Source organism: Echeneis naucrates, chromosome 11 (assembly GCF_900963305.1).
Source record: "Echeneis naucrates chromosome 11, fEcheNa1.1, whole genome shotgun sequence".
Taxonomy (NCBI): Eukaryota; Metazoa; Chordata; class Actinopteri; order Carangiformes; family Echeneidae; genus Echeneis; species Echeneis naucrates.
In genome coordinates this window covers 13494173-13514607 of record NC_042521.1, presented here as the reverse complement: position 1 = coordinate 13514607, position 20435 = coordinate 13494173, and the positions used below count along the sequence as shown (strand labels likewise).

The 20435-nt window shown below is 39.6% G+C and overlaps 1 protein-coding gene across 1 annotated transcript in view; it reads left to right on the top strand.

Annotated features, from left to right (window-relative positions):
• The first annotated feature begins 4225 nt into the window (after window positions 1–4225).
• csmd2 (CUB and Sushi multiple domains 2) overlaps window positions 4226–20435 on the top strand; it is a 200744-nt gene continuing 184534 nt past the window's right edge. Inside the window, exons 1-2 of the mRNA XM_029514850.1 lie at window positions 4226–4259; window positions 4498–4714. Coding sequence (XP_029370710.1) covers window positions 4226–4259; window positions 4498–4714 — 251 coding nt within the window. The remainder of the gene's footprint in view (window positions 4260–4497; window positions 4715–20435) is intronic.

Here is a 20435-nt window from a genome sequence, read left to right as displayed (position 1 = left end):
CCAAGAGTAGGAACTCCAAACACACAGTGGCTGTTGCTCTTCCCCTCGTTGACCTCCTGACATGTTCTTTCTAGCGGACTTTCATTCCTTGCTCTCTCCCTTTCCCGCTGTAATTTTTCATTTGTCCCTTGCTTCACCTTTCCTTTCATTATTCCTCACATCACGTCGTCTAAATCTATTTTCTCATACGTTCGTGCAGTCAGTCAGTCAACTATATGTCTCCCAGGACTGGCCCCAACTCCTCCCACCCCCACTCCCATCGCTGCCTCTTCCTTGTTCTCCTTTTGGTCCCTCCCTGTCTCCTTCCTCTGAGGGGTTGCTGTCCTGCCGGAGTACAGCACATTGACCATCGATTCATCAAAGTGTCACAGCGCACTGCAGCAGCTCTGTAGGCTCGCAACTAAACAACTGCCCAGGCAAAGCAAACAATAGCACCTGCACACAGACACACACGGAAACAGAGATAGAACCTGGAGTGCTGCCCCAGCAAGGTCACACTTCTCCCTGTACACCCATTTGGCGGTGTGCAAACTGAAGTTGCTAAGTGCCAAACGGATGCTGCCAGTGGCACAGTGGGACGAGCAGTGGACAACATATCTGTTGAACATCCCCAGATATCAAGCATAGTTAACATTCCAGTACAAGCCAATACAAACAGTCCCCACAGGCATGCTGCGGGAGGAATTATGTCAACAACTAAAACAAGTTTGCAGTTTTCCTGATTGATGAAGCAGCATATTACATGTTAGATACTATCCCATTACTCATCACTGTTCATTTTAACTTATACAACTTGAGAAAATATGACCTTCTCCCTTGCCTGGGGTCTATCTGGACTAAAACAGCATGGCCAGCAGTCTGTTTATGGGCTCTTTATGGTATCCCAGTGGGTTCAACTGCAGGATGGGCTCTTCCTTGTAGATTTACTCTGAGGGGATTCAGACTAGGTCACCGGCTCCCAGCAACTAATTTCATAATGCACCCTTGGCGAAGCTTAAATAATTCAACCAAGCTGCAAGTGCAGGATCTACTTCATCAAAGGCTCAGAGTTTTCACAGAATAGAGGGTAGATTTACAGTACCTTGGTTAACCTCGCCCACACTTGTATCTGAAGTGCATTGTGAGTAGCTATGCAAAGACCCAAGGAGAATATGAATCAGTGTGACTACGAGGTGCAGCAAAAACATCTGGCGAACATCCCCGTTATTACCGCCTAATGTGAGAATTAAACTCTGAGATGCTGTAAATCGGTCCTTAATGTGCACTCGAGTGCATTCTCAAGTGAACTTTGATGCATCTGTTTTTGTCTAGTTCAATTCTGAGCATCCATTTTTCAGCAAGGACAAAATGTTTTAGGCTGCAGCCAAAAAAAACCACCTCGCTCTAAAAGCGCCACCTTGGTCCTTTAGCCCAGATTGTCCACGTCATTATCGATTTAAGATTTGGTTACTTGGCGCAGGTGCTCACACTTCAAAACAGCAGTTGGCCAAGCTCTGGTAGACACGGTAGATTGTCTAGTCCTGAATTATTATTATTGTATTTTTAGTTTTTTGCTTCACTTAATTGTACCCATAAAACACTGAGCATGCGTCCCTGTGTGGTTAATAACCTGTCATATATCAACGTGTACTGCATGTACCTAGTAACACATGCACTCTTATTCATCTCCTAAATGTACTTCTACTGACCTTCCTTGCTCTCAGGTGTGTTAGCTCATAACACTGAGAACTGTTATTACACTCTAAAAACGTTGATTCCTAACATGAAAGGTTTCTCTCTATTTCAAGTTCAGCCTCAAAAGCCACAGAGCCATTTCTTGTCTTACCAAGATAATAATAAAAAATAAGAACAAATCAGTTGGCTTGCTTGGTATTGCCTTATACTGCAGCCCAGATCACGTCCTAGCTCATTGCCTATGTACAAAGGGTTCACAGTCTACTCTGACCTCTATCAAGCTCTGCCATCAGGCAGGCATATGAGCCATTGATTGGCATTTGTCTGATAGCAGCCTTGTAATGAAGGAGATGATGAGAAGATTATTGACCAGACAGTTTATATTAAAATCAGGTAGGAGAGGTGGATGTGGAGGTTTTACCTGGATATTAGTATTGACTGACAGTAATGGCAAGAGTGGATGCTCACTTGCCGGGCCTGTTTAAAGGCTTTAATGAAAGATCTGACGAAGATAGCTTTCTCTTTGATCGTTTTTGTTCTTTTTCTCCTTTGTTGCTGCTCACAGATGAGGACGGAGAGGAGACACTGTGATGCTCAGTTATTTTCGGCACTCCATACAATATATAGGTCATATGTGCTTGCTGGTAATCCAATTATTACACTTTTCTTTTCATCCTGTTTCTACAGTCTCGCTGAAGAACTCACTGTAACACTTGCACATCTCAAACTCTCAATTCAAAGTATTAGGCCTATTTTATATGTATGTCAAGGGGCCATGGTTCAAGTGCACAAATATCAACATGTCTTGGGAAAAGGTCAAGCACATATGAAGCACTGAAAAGCGACGGGTGAGATGCCCCTGCTTTGTTTTTGATGAGATGAGCCCTGGGGAGTCAACAGGAGCATGATGGATATGCTGTGACTGAGATGCTATTATCTTCCTGCTGTTGCTGTTGGTGCCGTCCCATCTGGATCTTTATTTCCATTGACACTTTGTACCCTATCCCCCCCCCCCCAAAAAAAAAGTACAATGATGCAGATTTGCTGCACTACACAAGGATATTACTGTATTTGTTTTGTTTGTGTGTGTGCATGTCAGCTAGAGCTTTTTCTGCCTGTGTTTCAGGATTCACCATGATGTGGCACGTAGCCCCTGAAATCTTAAATACCGGGTTTGATTATTGCCGTGAAAACAAATCCAGCTTGTCTGACTAACCAGGGATTATCCATGTCCATGCATTTCTTTTTCTCGAAAACAGTTTTGATTTATTTCAGCTGTGAGTAAGACTGAAAAGAAATAACAATTTCGCCTTGTTATTTCTCTCCTGTTTTGTTCTCTTCATCCTTGGTGCCTTATTACCTGTAAATCCCCGCTGGTTTTTTTGTCATGATGCATGTTTTAGTATGAAAATTTGGATGGATATCGAGCTTTGGGAGCGCTCTGCTCATCAAAGAGTGGAGCACAAACTAGCACAGAATGTATGTTTTGCAAGCATTCAATAAGTAAACCCCCCCCCCCAAAGAGGGATTTAACAAAGCTGCAATGTTTACTCAACAATCTTTTTTTTAAATGCATTGTTTTAATGCCCTCAAGCAGTTTAGCCCATTTCCATGCCTTGATTTATCACATACATTTACACAGTTATGAGTATAGATATAAATGAACAAAACCAAAATCATATCTGCTCTTGCATTGTTTGTGTTGCTGAATAATGTGGGTGATGGAGATAACAGATGTCCTCATAATTACATTTTAATCAGGCGGCATTATCATTCAGGTTTTGTAGCTGAAGCAAACAATATGAAAGTAGGGATCATTTGTATAAATTGTGTATTTATGTATTCTTGCATGACACTCTAATTGAGTCCCTCTATGGGGATTTTAATTTATGCAGGCTCCCTTTGTGTGGCCATAACTTGACTTGTGTTTCTTCCAACGAGGATCAACTCGACGCATGTCATTTACTGTCTGTCTTACTTCAAAAGCAGCAGCACGTGGGGGGTGCTTATGGTGAACGATCGTGAAGCGTGTTCACATTTCATCTTCTTGTCACCTGTGGATGGAAGACTGACAGCTTTCTGATTGAATGAACTCTGTATTTAACCTTTTTTGATTGAAGGACAGGATCATCATCACTCAGGATCAGCTATTATAATAATCATTATTAGCTGTCAATGATGCTATCCAAGAAGACATTAATGTGTGTATAGAAAATGCCAACATAGACAGCTACGCAAAATCAAATTTTTACCGCGCAGCAGCCCACATCGGTGATTGACTATAAGTAAATCTCTAACATGGATTCAAACTCTTGGCTGCGGTCAGAGCAGTAGCTCACACACAATCTCAGAGCTCACCTGCGACACACGCAACACAATTAGCAAATACAATTTAAGAGTGAGAGCAGTATGAGTGGTGGCTGAGACACATGCAAGATAAGAACAATTAATGTAGGACTTCTCTCTGTTTGTGTGTGCGCGTGCGTGCGTGCGTGTCCTCTTCCACTGCTGCCCCCTCATCTTCTCGCCTCCAGCTACATCAGGTATTGACATGGGAACCTATTGCGAATGTGGTGAAAAGGCCAGTGAGTGAGCAAGTGTGTGATGATGGAGGTGGGGGACGGTGGGAGAGGGTGAGCCATTTAGCACTGCTATATTAATGGTTAATGCTGCACGCTGCGGGTGATAATGGATGTTGCAGCGCTTGGTGCAAGCAGTTTGACTGTGGGTGTGTGTTTTTCCTGTGTTTGTATCATGCAGAGGAATTTGGTTTCAAAGCCTCACACCCTTTTAATAGCTGCCTGTTTCTTTTTCTCTTAACAGCTCAGAACTGCAGTTACACACTACACAGTCCCAATGGGACGATAGAGAGCCCCGGCTACCCTTACGGTTATCCTAACTATGCCAACTGTACATGGGTGATCGTGGCGGCGGAGCACAATCGGATACAGCTGGTGTTTCAAGGCTTCGCCCTGGAGGAGGACTTTGACATCTTGTCTGTGTATGATGGGCCACCCAGCCCGGGGAACCTGCGCACACGGTAAAGTTTGCCTAAATGTTTTATGTGTTTGTGTACTTTGTGTTTTATTTGATCGAGATGCTGGTATGCTGTACTCTAAGAGCTTTAGCCACTGTTATGGTTACAATCGGCCCTCTGAGGCGTCTGAGGGCTGGACAGTGCACTGACTTGGTATTGGAAAGCGACCAGAAGGTTCGATCATGTCACAGCCATGCTAATGTCAGTTCAACAAAGCAGGTTTTAGAAATAGTGGCAACGCAAAAAATCGTGAAACTTGAGCTTTTTAACCCTAGCCCAAAGTAGAGGAATGAATTTTTATGCTAAACTCGATGCTTCTTCTCGACAGGTAAATAAACAGCTGCTAATGTAGTATAGCTAAAATAAGCTCTTTTTTAAAGATGCAGTATTTTACAGTAACAGATGTACCATTCAGTAACATTTCATGGAATACACTACACTGGTTATATATTTCATATATGGAAATTATTACAGTTGATAAGAGTCTACCCTCTTAAATGACCAGATATATACTGGAATGCAAATATGGGGCATGTTTTTTTTTTTTTTGTTGTTAATGCTTCCAGATGTGTGACCTTAATATATCTTCTTATATCTATCTTTATATATCTTCTCATCCACGTAGCTGTAATCTATGCAATAAAGGTCTGAACTGTGCACATCATAGTCCCAAAAAACCAAACGACACGACGACTCAGGATATTAAATGTGTCTCATAGATTTTTACCAAACTCCCCACAGTAGAAAAGTTAATTTGAAGAGAAAATCTAGTGTAATGGTCATATTCTAGCCATCCTGCGACCTACAGTCACGCTGCATGTTTGCAGTATTTCTGTGGCATGTGGCACAACAAGTGGTAATTTGGCCTCCCTCACCTTCAGTCTAAGGTAATGGAGGTACTCCAGTTGTACTCTTGTTTTACAACCTTTCCCTTTGTCCAACTACTCATCTCTTGCATCGTTAGCTTTTGTTCTAGGTCATGCCACAGTTTTCCCAGATCTCAGCAATTATTGTATCCAGTACAACGCTGTTATGGGTAAAAACAAAGGTGGCCAAAACACTGGAATGAATCCTGAGGTTGCATTAAACTGAAAGTGTCCTTTATAGAGTCGTTTGGAGGTATTGATATAGGTAGTGGCCTGGAAACTGGAAAAGAGGCGAAACTATAATCAAGACTATTATCGCTGATGCATTTAGAGGCAGTTAGGGCAGATCCTTTGGTTACTTATACAAGACTTGCTCTGTGGACACTGTGGCAGCATGTGAGGTTATTCAGCGGGGTTGTGGGCACAATTTGTACTTGCACTGCAAAATGAAAAGAAGCCCACTTGGGTGTGAAGAGTCAAACAAACAATTTCTGAATCAGCAGTCTCATCCTCCGTACAAACCGCCAATCTAACAGCCTCAGAAAGTGCTGTCTTGTGCTAACATTGCAAGCTGAAATATTGGCCCTCCAGTTTGCAGTTTCATGCTCACTATAAGTTTCCACTTTGTCAAGCGTTGAGGATTTTTAGACATAAATATTGTTAGTTTTGATCACCATCTAATGCGCTAGAGAAGTCTGGCGCATTAGATGGTGATCAAGTATGAGCTGCAATTAAAAGATACAGCCAGAGAGTTGTTACCCACTGATGCATTTATGTATTTTGCGATATTATTGCTTGCAGTCTAGCATCTATCAGACCTGGCAGGCCCTCACTTACAGGCAAATGTAATTAATGACAATTTCTGAATCAGATCAGATGGAGCTACAGCAAAGCTGCTTTTAATTCCCTTCACCTTCTGCCATGAGCCTAGCCTCACAAACAGCTGGGAGCATATGTTATAGGAGTCCTCTAGGGAGGGACGAGAAAATATTCTTAAGGGCTTTTGTTACTTACACTGTTTTGACTCTCTGCTGGTTTCTCTGTTTGTCCCTATCAATATATCCCTCTCTCACTTCTTCTCTGGCCCTCTCCCTTCCCTGCATCCATCGCAGAAAGCGAATGAAAGAAAGAGGAAAATCCATTATGGATTGATGTTGTGCTGTTCTCCTCAGCCTTTCTCCTGTTTGGACCTCTAGGCTCTGGTGTATATTGATTCACCAGCGGGACGGAGGAAAAGTGTTCCACACTCACTGTCTAAGTGCTTTGAAAATAAGTGAGAGGGAAGAAAATGAATTTGGGTGGGGGGAAAAAAAAAAATATGGAAAAGAAGTGCAAGTATTTGTAGGGAACATGGACGTCCTTTAGTCTGGTTCTGTTGTCTTTGACCACACTTTCTTCTGTTTCAAAGGAAGCGTTTTGTAAAAATGGGAAGAGGAAAGAAGTCAGCCAGAACATGCACGTATATTTACAATTACAAACAATCCCGCTCACCCCACACGCATCCAGTGGCGCATTTCCATACATGCACAACGGTGCACATCTGATAATTCCACCCTCCCTTTGCTCTCATACCTCGCTTGTGCCAAAAGTAATTTTCTTTCCATCTCTCTTGCTCCTCTTCTTCCAATTTCTCTCTCACTCCTCTCATTTCCTCCTCAGCTATTTTTTTTAATATCTTATCTCTTCTGCCTGTTCTCCATTTTGTGTCCTGCACACTGTGTATTTCTGAATCTGATCAGCCTTTCATGTATCTGTACTATATGTTGTAGAGTTTGGAATTTCTTGTCATCTCACTAGTCATCAAAAACAAATGTTTTGCCTCACTTCATATTCAAATTATCACTTTTGATCTCTTTATCAAAGCATTTATTTTTATTTATTTATTTTTTTTGGGGGGGGGGTTTGTTTATTTATCTATTATTATTCAATGCTGTCACAGCAAAGTCGATTGAATCAGTAGAACGCCAGCTTACAAATAAGTTCAGCCGCATAAGTATTGCTTGTGTTCCTAATTATGCAGTCTCTGCACAGTGGTGTGTGTGCTCCTGCAGCAGTTTCTTTATTAGTCACAGTCAATCCTTAGGAATTGCAGATTTGAGCTAGTCTTTTGCTGCAGCACTTCATTAAACCGTGATCCCAACTGACACCTGGGAAGCAGGGAAAAAGTTCCATAACAGTTTCAATTGATCGATATGTATAAGATTAAAAAATAATAATATATAATACAATGGTATATTCCTCAAAGCACAAGCTGCTGTGTGAATGATGTAGTGATGAAGTGGTTAAGTCCGTTCTGTGGCGGGACAAGCTGAACTGATCACTAAGCAATTCAAGCATTGATTCATATATTGTGGACTCTTAACTGCATTAGAATGATGGCATTTTTGATGTATATTCAGAAAAGCTTACCTTTGACAGCTGTCAGACAGTCTCTTAAGTGAGGACTCAAAATCTAATATGAAAATGATTTAAATTAAAATTTTAAATTAAATTTAAAATGAAAATAAACATGCCTGAATCTGGCGGCAGACTAGGCTGACACCACTGGTTTTTCACGTTTTTGCCAATTTTAGTACAAATAAACAAAGGAATCAATAATTCTCTCAAAAACTGCCTCTTCACCTGAGAGAGTTCAGGTATAGCCATGCTGGTAAGATTGGAGGGACAACAGAACCTGTGTAACTAGTCGATGCTCTTAGTCGCCAACAAATAGCTACATCGCACAAAGTGCTGAATTCTGCTTCTACATTTTTGTTTGGATTTGGATCAACATGTTTTAGAACGTGGCTAAAAATACCGTGAACATTAAGGGCATCAATACTGACTTTCTGGTTAAAAGGAGCTCTTTGTAAGTTTCCATATCACTACAAGGCCAACGTTAACATTTATAGATATTTCGTTTGCAGTCTGTGGAAAATGTCACAAATTCAGCATCAAACTTCATTGCAGTAAGCTTGTTTGCAGTGGGTCGAAAGCCCCCTCTTTGTTTTCCTGCTGATTCTATCACCTCTTTTATTGTACCGACATTGGCATGCTAACCAGCTGGCTCAGATCTGCCCTGAAGACATAACACCTGTTAAGAGGGAATATTATAATCACCAGCAAGAAACCATGTTTAGAAAGTAAATAAGGATGCTCCTCTCACAGATGCAGACCATTTTCCTTCTCCGATTGATTTCCTGTCCTCCAGGAATCAATTTTCTTCCACATGTTTCAATACATCAAAATCAATGTGCTATACCTTATATCAGCTTTCAAACTTGGTGATATCAATAACATCCATTATCCACATCCAATGCTTTTCTTGCAACTTTGTACAAATAAGTAATATTGTGATTTTCATACAATCTCTGTCATTGTGTATTGCCTGCTCCAAGGACAGTTTCACAACAGCTGTGTCTGAATGTAAAGCATAGCAACATCTGTGTCCCTCACCTTTGCGATGAAGGGACTACTTTAGAATACATCAGCTGAAAAGAGACAGTTTTCAGAGATACCACATCACCAGAGTGCAAGTGAAATGTGTTTCTGTGATGGATTGCCTTTATATACTTTCTGTTATTTCCTGCAAATTGATTTGAACATACCTAACTTTATGAAATTACCGACTGCCTGAAAGGTGGAAAATAAACCAATAAATGAATAATGGCATATTTTGAAAAATGGTTGGCCGAGTTGTAGTGTGCATGCATGAATTGCTGCAGGGATATATATATATATATATATAAAAAAAAAAAGAGTCTAAAAACGGCAAAATAACGTCTTAGGTGGGGCAATACATTTCTCTCAATTTCCATTTTAATTCCTCTTTTCCAAATTGCCTCATGTCTGCTGTCACAACTGTGTTACCTCGCAGTTTATCACATTTTATTAATGCAGTTAAAGACAAGCGAAGTGTTTGTTGGGCCATTTATCGACAGTTTAAGGCTCACTAGCAACCTGCACAGAAAAATCTAAATACACTGGTATAACAAAATTCAGTTGTGGACAATTTGTTTGCTCTGGCAGAAAGTGATAGTCTTGTAATAGATTAATGCAAATGATACATTTTTAACTGACAAACACATTGTGTAGATACAAAATGATGGCATTATGAAATGAACTGTTTAATCACAAAATTTTAACATAATTTGATAATTTTATTCAAAGACTATTGTGTCCCCTTATTCCAAGCCAATTAATTTTCTTTTATTTATAGCAGTTATGGTAGCGGTATTAATATATATATATATATATATGGAAAAAAAGAAATCACAAATAAAGAAACATTTAAATCTAAATAACAGTCGCAATTATACAGACAAGAGTCAACAATAATGGCCATTTTAAAACATTTATTTTAAGCACAAGCAGCTGTTTGAATGTGCAACTCTTTAACTGTCAAATGTTCTATGAATTTTTAAGGGCAAAAAAAAAAAATGCAGTCACCAACGACCAAGTGCATATACACAATGTTCAATATTGAACAATTATCACATAATACCACAATAAATACTGAGAACGCTGCACAGTAGTTCACCCAAGCAATTCTAAAGTCCAGTCGCTCCCAAGAACTCCACTCACACTTCCGCTATGAACTGATGCATACGCATGCAGCAGAGTGTTTGATGCTTAAATGTTTCAGAAATGTTAGACACCCACGGATTATTCTCTTCAATGAAGGATTTTAGTTTTCAGGCTTTGGGCCCTTCTTCACAGTCCAGCTCTATCCAATTTCATCAGCACCTGTGGCATTATCCTTAGTAACCGCTACCAACATTATAGCAATCAGTAAAGGGAATAAAAATAAGCAAGGCTAAATAAACTTATAAACTATGTGAAGGAGTAAATTGAGATCTCATGATTAAAATCCTTCTCTGTGATATCGACTTTTTGTTTCACTATCTCCTGAGGTAGAGCCTCAAGTATGTTCGCTGTCCAGCTTTGGATCAGGTACAAGTAGCGATCCATTTTCCAGGAGAGCTTTGTGGGCCTTCTCCAGCTTTAACTCTGCATCATATGAAGAACAAGGATGATGAAAGCCAGGAGAGATGCAAAAATGTGGACTCTGGAGATGAAAGAATCACAGTGCTGTCATCAGAAGATGTTGTGGATTCATTTAGGGGACTTTTTAACAGAGAGGTGCAACCGCTAACATCTGCATTCACCCTGGGAGGTCTGCAGGATGTGTAAATGAACTTGACAGTAGATTTGTCTTGTATTTCTTTCACAGAGGTCAAGTTCATAAACTCATTGCCAAAAAGTGGGTCCATGAACTGCAGCTGGAATGTTTCTTTAATATTATACTGGCTCTTAATTTCACACTCCAGCTCTGCCACATTTGAAGGAAGGCCAGTAAGAAACACTATGCTTCGATTGGTGTCTGGTCCGCGGATAAATCTGTTGGGAAAAACATTAAAGAAACGCAGTTAGGATAGTTTGAATGTGGACAATAAATTCTCTGGGTGGCACGTTGAAAAATAAATGCTTACGCTTAACATATTTTTAGAATTATGTGCACATTTTTATCTCCTTATCTTTGTCAATTGCCAAGGTAAATTTATTCATCGAGTAGTTCACAGTCTTCCACAACAGCTAATTCTCATTTTGGGCATGTAGTCAGCTCATAGGCTCCATAGTGCTCACTGTACCATCCACACAGCTTTAGTCAAAGGAAATGCCCTTGTAACTACGAAACAGCTAGTGCTATTCTCTAAGGCTTCTTTGATATGAGTTTCATGTATGTCTTTTTTTCTGAGAGGAAACCTTCCCAAATGGGTCTCTTTGATACAATAGTCGAAGCTGTTGCAGTAAAAAATCTACAGAGATATTGGGCCTGTAGAACTCTCAACAAATCCTGCTATTCCTTGAGTAACTACAGTCTGAATTGTACCTTTTAGCAATGTTAATGCACACTTAAGGGACATAAACACCATCAACTTCTCAAGTCCTGAGATTATGTATGAGTGGTTCTAAAACTTTGTCAAAGCCATAGACCTTTAGTGTCATCAGGTTTACACAAAATTGATCGGTAAACGGAGAATAAAGAGGAGTGAGACGCTGGGGGCAGGTTTGTCAGCGCTCCAATCCACAGCACAAAGTTGATGGGTTTTATGGGATGTACCAAGTGGGTTACAGACTTCAAAGTCATCAATGTACAAACCAACTGACAACTTCAACTCTTGACCTGAAAAGAAATAGTTTTCTTTTGAATGCCGGCCGTCACTGAAAGACTTGTACACTCCAACACTGCCTGCTGTCTCTCCTCGTTTTTCGTGATTACACACTGACCACAATATCTTTCCTGTTCAAGAGCACGAAATGGACCCATGTTGCACTACAAGTTGTTGTTTTTTTTTCTCTTCAGCATTTAAAATATATTTAATAGGTTCAACAATGTTAAAGTTTGCTTTATAGTACTGCTAGCGCTAAAATTGCTAAACTCAAAGGACCACCTATGGCTTTGCTTATTGGATTCCTGTCAATTAAAGCAGTGGCTATTTCTTCTAGGATCGCTCTCCCAACCTGGAGGTTATGGTTCTGAAATATATCAAATAAAGCATCAGAGCTATGGGTTAGTTACTGAGGTGGTGAAGCTCTTGTAAAAAAAATCATTAATGGCTATACTTGATATGTGAGAAAAATGTTCCAACTTTAACAAAGCTGCTACAAAAGTGTGTTCAATTCCATTTGGAACGTCAGTAAAGCCCTCAAAGCCACACTCTGGTTATTCATCACAGAGGGCCTCCCCTGAATCACCATCTAAATTATTTGCAGATTCCAGAGAAGCAAAACTGGCCATACTCAATATCTCCGGTTTTAAGTTTGTTAATCAACCAACCATTCTGTGTTCTGCTCCTGTGAGGCTTAAATATACCATAAATGTTGGTTTTAAAGTCACAACCTAAGAGTGACCACTTCATTTTTCCTCAAATGTGCATCAATATGAACCCACTAGTCTCTCTCAGAGACAAGATCGTTAGAAGGACACAACTGGCACTTGCAGGTTGTACAGATTTATATTTTTCATCACATCTATGTGTTTTAAATTGAAGGGAAAAAACTCACTATGTTCTCATAGCCATGAGCCTTCTATTCAAGAGCTGACCCCAAACTGCAATTAATAAGTAATCTGTAACAGCAACAAGCAGTGCAAAAGAGAACTCAACTCCAAAATATGTTTCTCTGAGCACAAACTGCACACAGGTAAATAGCCATGCTTCTATTATAGGCATTGTTTTAATGGAGATAAAAAAAAAAAAAAAAAATGTGCAGCACCACACACACAGATAAAGAGCACACCTTACATCTGTTAAACTTTAAATAAAATGGTGGATGAATTCCAACTATCAATTGGGAGAAAAAGAAGGTGTTCATTGGAGAACTTGAGCCACAGATGATAATGAGAAAAATAAAAAGGCCGTTGTGACTCAGCAACAAAGAAAATCACATTATGCTTTCATAAAATTAAAGTGCCACAAGCATAAATTTTTTTTTAAATGTAAATGTACTTAAAAAGTAGCAAATACAATTTTTGGCATCACCTCCTCCTCCAAATATCAAAAGAAATGAATGAAAAAGACACACAACTGGGTCAGCAGAGCATTCATTCAGATAGATGCTATGCTTTTAAGGACAAATGGCTGCAGCACAATGTTTGTCTCACTGACCAACTTACGGCCATGCTAATTTACCAAGTAGCATTAGCTGCGAAGCTGCAAACCTGAACACACAATCACCCACATGGAATAAGATTACTGACCACAAATAACGCTATGAAGTTTTATCCACGCTCTCGCAATCTTAAACCCGGCAATTAATGCAATTAACAGCACAAATGACGTTTGATGGCATCTGCGCAATATTTTTACCTCAGAGATGGACACTGAAGGCGATCTGGCAATTTAATCGTGCTGACCGAATGACCGCAAAGATTGTTTTCAACTTATACTAACTTTTCATAGAGCTTTACGCATCAACTCATTACACAGAAGCTACTTTTAAAATAGTTTCAGACTTCCATACTTACCGAGGCGGGCAGTGGTTGGCATCACAGGGGGTATAGTCTTCTTCTTCCCATGATGCATTGCATCGCACCTAAAAACTGTTGACAGTTGATGGGAGTCGTTTCAGTGGCTCATGGCTCCCTACAAACTATTATAACTATTGTTGTATTGATTGCAAAGAAGATTATGGAGTAAATTCTGCAGGTGCTTGTCCATTTTTTTGTTTTTTTTTTTCAGTGTGTGCTCTGGGTTAAATACAGCCTGAGGTGTTACGGCACAGTATGGCACCATGACTAACCCAACAGCCAGCTTGACCTCCAGTGAAACACAGTTTACTCGCTGTCTCTCTAAGTGTACCTTTCTTACTAGTAAAAAGTAGCCTTTTCTTTTCTTTTTTTTTTTTTCTTTCTTTTTTTTACACTTTCGTGTCACATTTCACCTTGTAGCTGCCAATCTGGAAATGCTGAGTACGTTTCAGCAGACAGGAAAGCTGCTGGGGTGTGTGAAGGCATCTCTCTCTCCACATGCCTTCTTTTCAGTGATGGAGTGATGGAACGGAGGGACTTAAGGCCCGGCTGTCTGGCAGGGGCAGGAAAGTGAGAAAGAGGGGGAGGCGCGGAAGAGACAGATTTTCAGCCTCTGGGCTTAATAGGACCTAAATAAGAAGCACTAGTGCATGGTGCTGGGAGTGGCATTAACACTACAGTCAGCCCCTCAATGCTGCGAGGTTGGGGCATCGCAATATCAGTTTATGTTTGTGTGTGCGCCTGGCTAGACTTTGCTTACGAAGGGGATCTAGGTTGCTGTGCAGCCCATTCCAGCAAGCTGATTCAGTGTCAACAAAATCAAGTTTTATTGGAATACAGATAAAGCGAACAGCACATTCACAGACTAAAATTCAAACAGAGTAAAAGGCAGTGGGCCGGAAAACTGTTAACTGTGTCATTTTTAGGAACGCATGCGGTCGCAGAGACATTGCTGTTTCAAAGCAAGCACTCAAAAGCAGAATCTGCATCAGTTGGAAAAAAAATAATAATAATAACAACACGGACAAGCTTTCATATGGCTCCTACTTATAGTTCAAAGTTGTGATGTACGCAGAATGAATCAGCCATTCAAACACAGACCCTGAAAGCCGACAAGAATGTCATTAGTTTTTGACCAATTGATCCAAAAATAAGTTGACAATTTTTTTTAAACACTTTCAATTATTATCAACGAATGTGGGAATTTATTGATTTTCCGATTCAATTTCACATCATTTTGAACAGATTGAGATACACTGGTCAAGTAAAACAAGCAATTTTAAGATTTCACATCAATCTCTATTTCTTTAAATAAGCAAATTAGTGTTTAAACCCGTAATAGCACATTGCTTTAACACTCAGGGTGCAGTGGATGAACGGCAAATGCAACACAGTCATATCACATTTGAAATTTCAAAAATGTTCTCATTCAGACATTTGAGATGGAACAGCTGAATTAACATTGTTTTGGAATTATGTTCCCACAAAATGCCAGCTGGTTCATCACAAATGCAAAACACTATTAGGATGCCAGCTGCCTGCATAGAAAGAGGCGTTGTTGCATGTTGTTCAATATTTCGAAAATGCATGTAATTAGACTCAAAGGAGCTTAAAAGTTTTAATCTTTTACCTCAAAAGCTCAGTGCATGTCCAGACAATAATATACAGCAGCGACTGTCAGCTCGGAGTCTTCCTCTCTTATCTCTCGCAGCATTCGGTGTGCTTGTGTCCAACCCTGTCCCATTCCATATGTGTGAATAAGGATGGATTTGTCAATAAGTCGAGCCTGTATAGACCCAATGTCTGCAGGTCAGGGTGAGATTGGGTGACGCACAATGGCACTTCCTGCCTGACCGCTTACCTTGGCAGTAATTCTTGTTCTTTGAAAGCCCCGGCCGTCAATCAGTCTTGCAACACATACATTGGAAAATGGAGTCCAGTGCGCGAACCCTGTGGAGCTGACGTGCTCAGTAGGTATTTGCATGCACAAAAGGTTCTTCTGTCTGCAATTGTTCCCGAGTTCCCAGGTTCTGAGACATCCGTGTGCAAATCTGAATGGGGTGAATGTAGCTTTGTGGCTGCAGGGTTTCACTTGTTTGAGGTGGTCATGATCGTGCATCTCATTTATCAGGTTCCTCCTAACTCCAGACGTGTGCAAGCAGACACACTCACACACACAACCACATCCACGCACACACACACTGCTGAATTTATGGTTCCTTTGAATCTGGGCTGTTAATGGAGAGACTGCCACTTATCAACGCCAGCTTTAACGACAGACTGCTAAAAACAGCAGGAAGAGTGATAGTTTGTTTTTCATCATCTCACGCAGGGAAAAAGTGAAACGATGTTGAGATTTATGGCATCTGCTCACCTGTGAGGCAGAATTATTAGGCCCTGTAACCCCAGATTAGAGAAATAATCAACTAGATGGCTGTGAATTTATATCCTACATCCTGTGTATCACTCATTGTACGCATTGCTATTGACATACTCCCATCCCCAGGCCTATCAATGCTCCTAACAGGATACACTTCAGCAGCGGCATGAAATGAAATGTTTTCCTGCTGAGATAAATGATTAGATATGCAGTACTCCCTTCAGAAAGATATGTCATTTTCAGCCTTCCTGAACTCATTTTAGTTGAAGGAATGCACCAAAATTCTCTTTCTTTTTTTTTTTTTTTCTTCTCTCTGACAAAAGGCGGCCTGTTGAGCTCTTTAAGCCTTAAGGGTTGAAATTATAATTACTAAAAATAGAGGTGTAATTACGCCCAAGCAGTGCGCCCTGCTCACATTTTAGCCAATATGTGTTCACATAAAATACATAATTCTACCTTTTGACGTGCACAGCCACTGTTGAAATAAAATTTCCAGGTGAACAGTTTTTGCTTTGTGAGTCTGTAAATAGAACCTGTAATCCGCATCAGGGAACTGACAGGCCCATTCTGCATGGACCTTGTACTAGTTGTGTTAAAAGAATCTGAGTAAAATTTAAGTAACGTCAGTTCGGGGGTTTTTCTCGTGCAGGAAATTGGTCAAATGCACAAAAAATATTGGAGCCGTCTCATTCAGATATGATGGCATAGCCCGGCAGATAAAGAAGCTCATGTGAAATATTTCCAGAATTAGACTTCAGCCGAGATTTAAAGCTAATTATGCCTTGATAAATGAAATTTTGTGACATATGACCATGTATTTGTTGGCAGACAAAAGATGGTCATATTTTCCAATTAGTTCTGAGTACAAAAACTGATTTGCAGCGATTTCATTAAATGGTTGTTGTTATTGTTTGGAACCAAAGTACTGAGCAATCACAGATGATATGACGGGAGCTAAGACGATGCCAAGAATTTTCATGATAACTGTTAAACGCGGTCCAACAAAGGAATGGAGTGAGGCAGATGTGATGCTTTCTCACTGCAGGGAATTCATTTTGACGATTTTCATGGCAACTTTTGCAAATCAAGTCAGTCGCAGTCCCCCAATTACAATACAGAAGGCACGGGAGTGAGGAGTCAGCATGTGCTGCAGGTTTAACACGTCTGGCTTCAACATTGTGGAAGTAGGATAGCAGACCAGGGACTGGGGATATGACTTCTCTTTTTCAGTAATTTTGGGTTGGTCAAGCTGCAATAAAGGAAGATTTATAATTCAAAATAATAATAATAATAAACAATGACTTTGACAATCCATAATTTGTGTAAAACGTAACAACTTTCGAGTGGAAACGTTGGAAGCTATGCCTCTAAAGAAGTAGCAGCAGCAACAGTAATTTGAACCACGTGGTGCAATTTTTCACATTTTGGGTAAGGAAATGTGTGGAAGAAATTTGGACTCGTCTCCTATTTGTGCGCTGCACCATTACTATCTCACTATTAGTATTGCTCAAAATATGATATGGCTTCAGCTTGAGCTACAAATGTTGAGTCCTGAACTTAACTATCTTTTTAACTATCTATTTTTTAACTATCTGTACTTTACTGAAGTTTTTTTTTTTTTCTTCTTCCACTACACATAGTGGACAAATACTTCACTTTTGACTGCGTTACATTTTTATGAAATACTTTTTACCCTGGAACAAAGTTTATTTTGAAAATGCAACTGGCCACAAGCTGTGTTCATCACCTACTGTACGCTATCAATCATTTTTTGCTTGTTGTACTCAAAGAAAGTTAAACAGTTTAACCACAGATAAAGATAAGGCAGAAGCAGTCATGTGCTTATCTTCCGTTCATATTTGATATTTTAAGATTTTGTTAACATAGATTCCTTTTAATTTAAATGTTTAAAATGTTTACCACCACTTGTGGCTTTGGATCATATTTCACATGCCTTTTATTGTATAGGTTATACAGTTAATTCAGTATATTCAGTCAGTTATTTTTGAGTTATCTGGTTCTGTAAATGCACTAGGCAACAATACAATAGTGCACTGACATGAGTCAAGTATTGAGTATTTCAGCATACTTCAGTCTGATACTTTTACCACCTTCTCTTGATTTGGAGTGATATTTGACCAGGATCTTTACATTGATTCAAGCATCAGCGCTGTGTTTTCTGTCTATGACCACTTTTCTTATCATTTGTGGATGACTGCACTTTTTGTCAACATGTCATAGCTGAGGGTAATGAAATGATCAGGCCAATGCCTCTGAGCCAAAACCTGTTGTAAAACCACGTGTCAAGCATACTTACAAATAAATATATCAGTCCTTAGAGCAGCACTTCATCACATTCTTGCACATCTGCATCCATATAAGAACCTAAGCGATAAGAATGCCAAAAATATCTTTTAGCCATTGCTCTTGGCCAGACCTCTCAGTTTTCTGCAATCAGTTTCTAATTTGCTTCATTAAAGTTAAAGATAAAAACGAGACTTCTTTGCATGTTTGGAGTGTGTTTGTTTTTTAAGTCAGAGGCAACATGCTTGCACTGTTTATACATAATAATTTCTCTCATGCATATACAAGTGGTAGTTAACACATATCACATGCACATCACTCTCAAGCACTTTCCGAAAACTCGTAAACATCTCTGCAGCACCAAACATTTAGAAAAATAACAGTAATGAGAGCTCAGCAGCACTCAGTCCCCATAACCCCCATAGACACACGCTAACTTCCCCTACTCCAGTCCTTTATCACAGTTGCGGTAATTATATGTTCTGCATTTTGTTGGCATGCATGCCGTTCATCATGCTTTTACTTTGAGAAATGGAGAATACACGGCTGGTTGAAACAGTGTTGTCTTCCAAAAGAAAGGATTCAAATTTAACATGAATATATCTTCAACTCCAGCAGAGAACAAAGACACATCAAGTGGAGAACACAGACTCTTCAGCCTGCTGAGTGATTTACGTCTTGATTGAAGAAAGAACAGCAGACCTGCAGCCTGCCTCCTCTTTGTGTTCTCACAGACAAATACCTCAGACATTAAAAAGGACAGTGTAAATTACCTAAATCTGCCAACAAAATTGTAAGAATGCACAGCCAATGCTGAAAGAAAGAAACTAAACTGTGTACCTGTGTATGACGTTTGACGTAAGCAAGGTGATGGACATGCTGCAAGTGTGCTCCACATTTCAGTCACTTTGGGATAATTATTGAGTTTAGCAGAATTGAGGACTGACAACAAATAGCGTGATGTAAATTATGCCTACGGATCTGTTTTTCAGTCACCTCAGCCAGTTTGACCAATGTGTGCTGCACATTAGACTCTACAAACACAATGGCCACAGTCTGAGCTGAACCTTCCAGCTGTCACATATACTCACATAGAAGCAAACCCAAAGAAGCCTCTTTTCACATTCAGATTTGTAGTTCAAATCGAAGAAGTACAGATTCCTAAAAATAGAGGCCAGATTATAATGCTGGAAATCATTTGACTCATTTTGATGTAATCTAAAGAGAGTTTTTTGAGACACTGGGGCGTCCCTTTGTCACTTTCCCAAACTTGAGGTTCCGCCTTGTTTCTCATAATTATCTTGATGCACAGACTTTGTTTTCTGGCTGCAGCCAATCAACAGAAAGATATGTGGTGTAAAAAAATAAAAAAATAAAAAAATAAATTAAAATTAAGGTGATGAAAAAGATATGAGTGCTGGATATCTTATCAAGTGATGTCCACGTTTTATCATTGTGTCTAATTTACTGTCATCATTCATCATTTACCTATTTATTATTTCAGGAAAGTGGCCTCGTGGGTAGAATTTTAATTGAATTGACCAACATTTTATCTGAAACGTTTAACTTTGTTTTCAGTTTTGAATATTTGGCCAGTCTGTAAAAATAGCTGGGCACCTGTTACTCTGATGGCCTTTCCTGCTGTATGAGGTCAACAGTCATCACTACAGGTGGCTTTGGATGTTTAGACTGGCATTACCAAAAAAAGGTGGAAATAAAAAAAAAAGGAATAAAGGATAACTTTGAATGCTGCTTCAAGTAAAATATCAATGAAATTTGGGAAATCAAATAGCAATTTATATTTTTTTTCTTTAATTTTTCATTTTACTACTGCCATTATTCATTCATAAGCATTTCAATCACTTGAGGCCACTTTTCTGAATTGATAAACGATAAATGTTGTGTTCTTAATAATGAATGACAAATGTTGGGCTGGGAAAATGATGGCACGTGCTTCTGTTTTCATCATATCAGGACTGTTTTGATCAAAGCGGCTTTAAATTCATCAAATCACTTGATTATTTATCTCACCAGATTTCCTTTCAAATCAATTGCAATGCCCTGTTTTTCAGCTCAAGTGTATTTCCCCACCTATATTTTTTTTTTTCAGTTAGTCTTCCTGTATTTTTTCCTTTTAAAAGCAACTCGGTGGCACAGAACCTT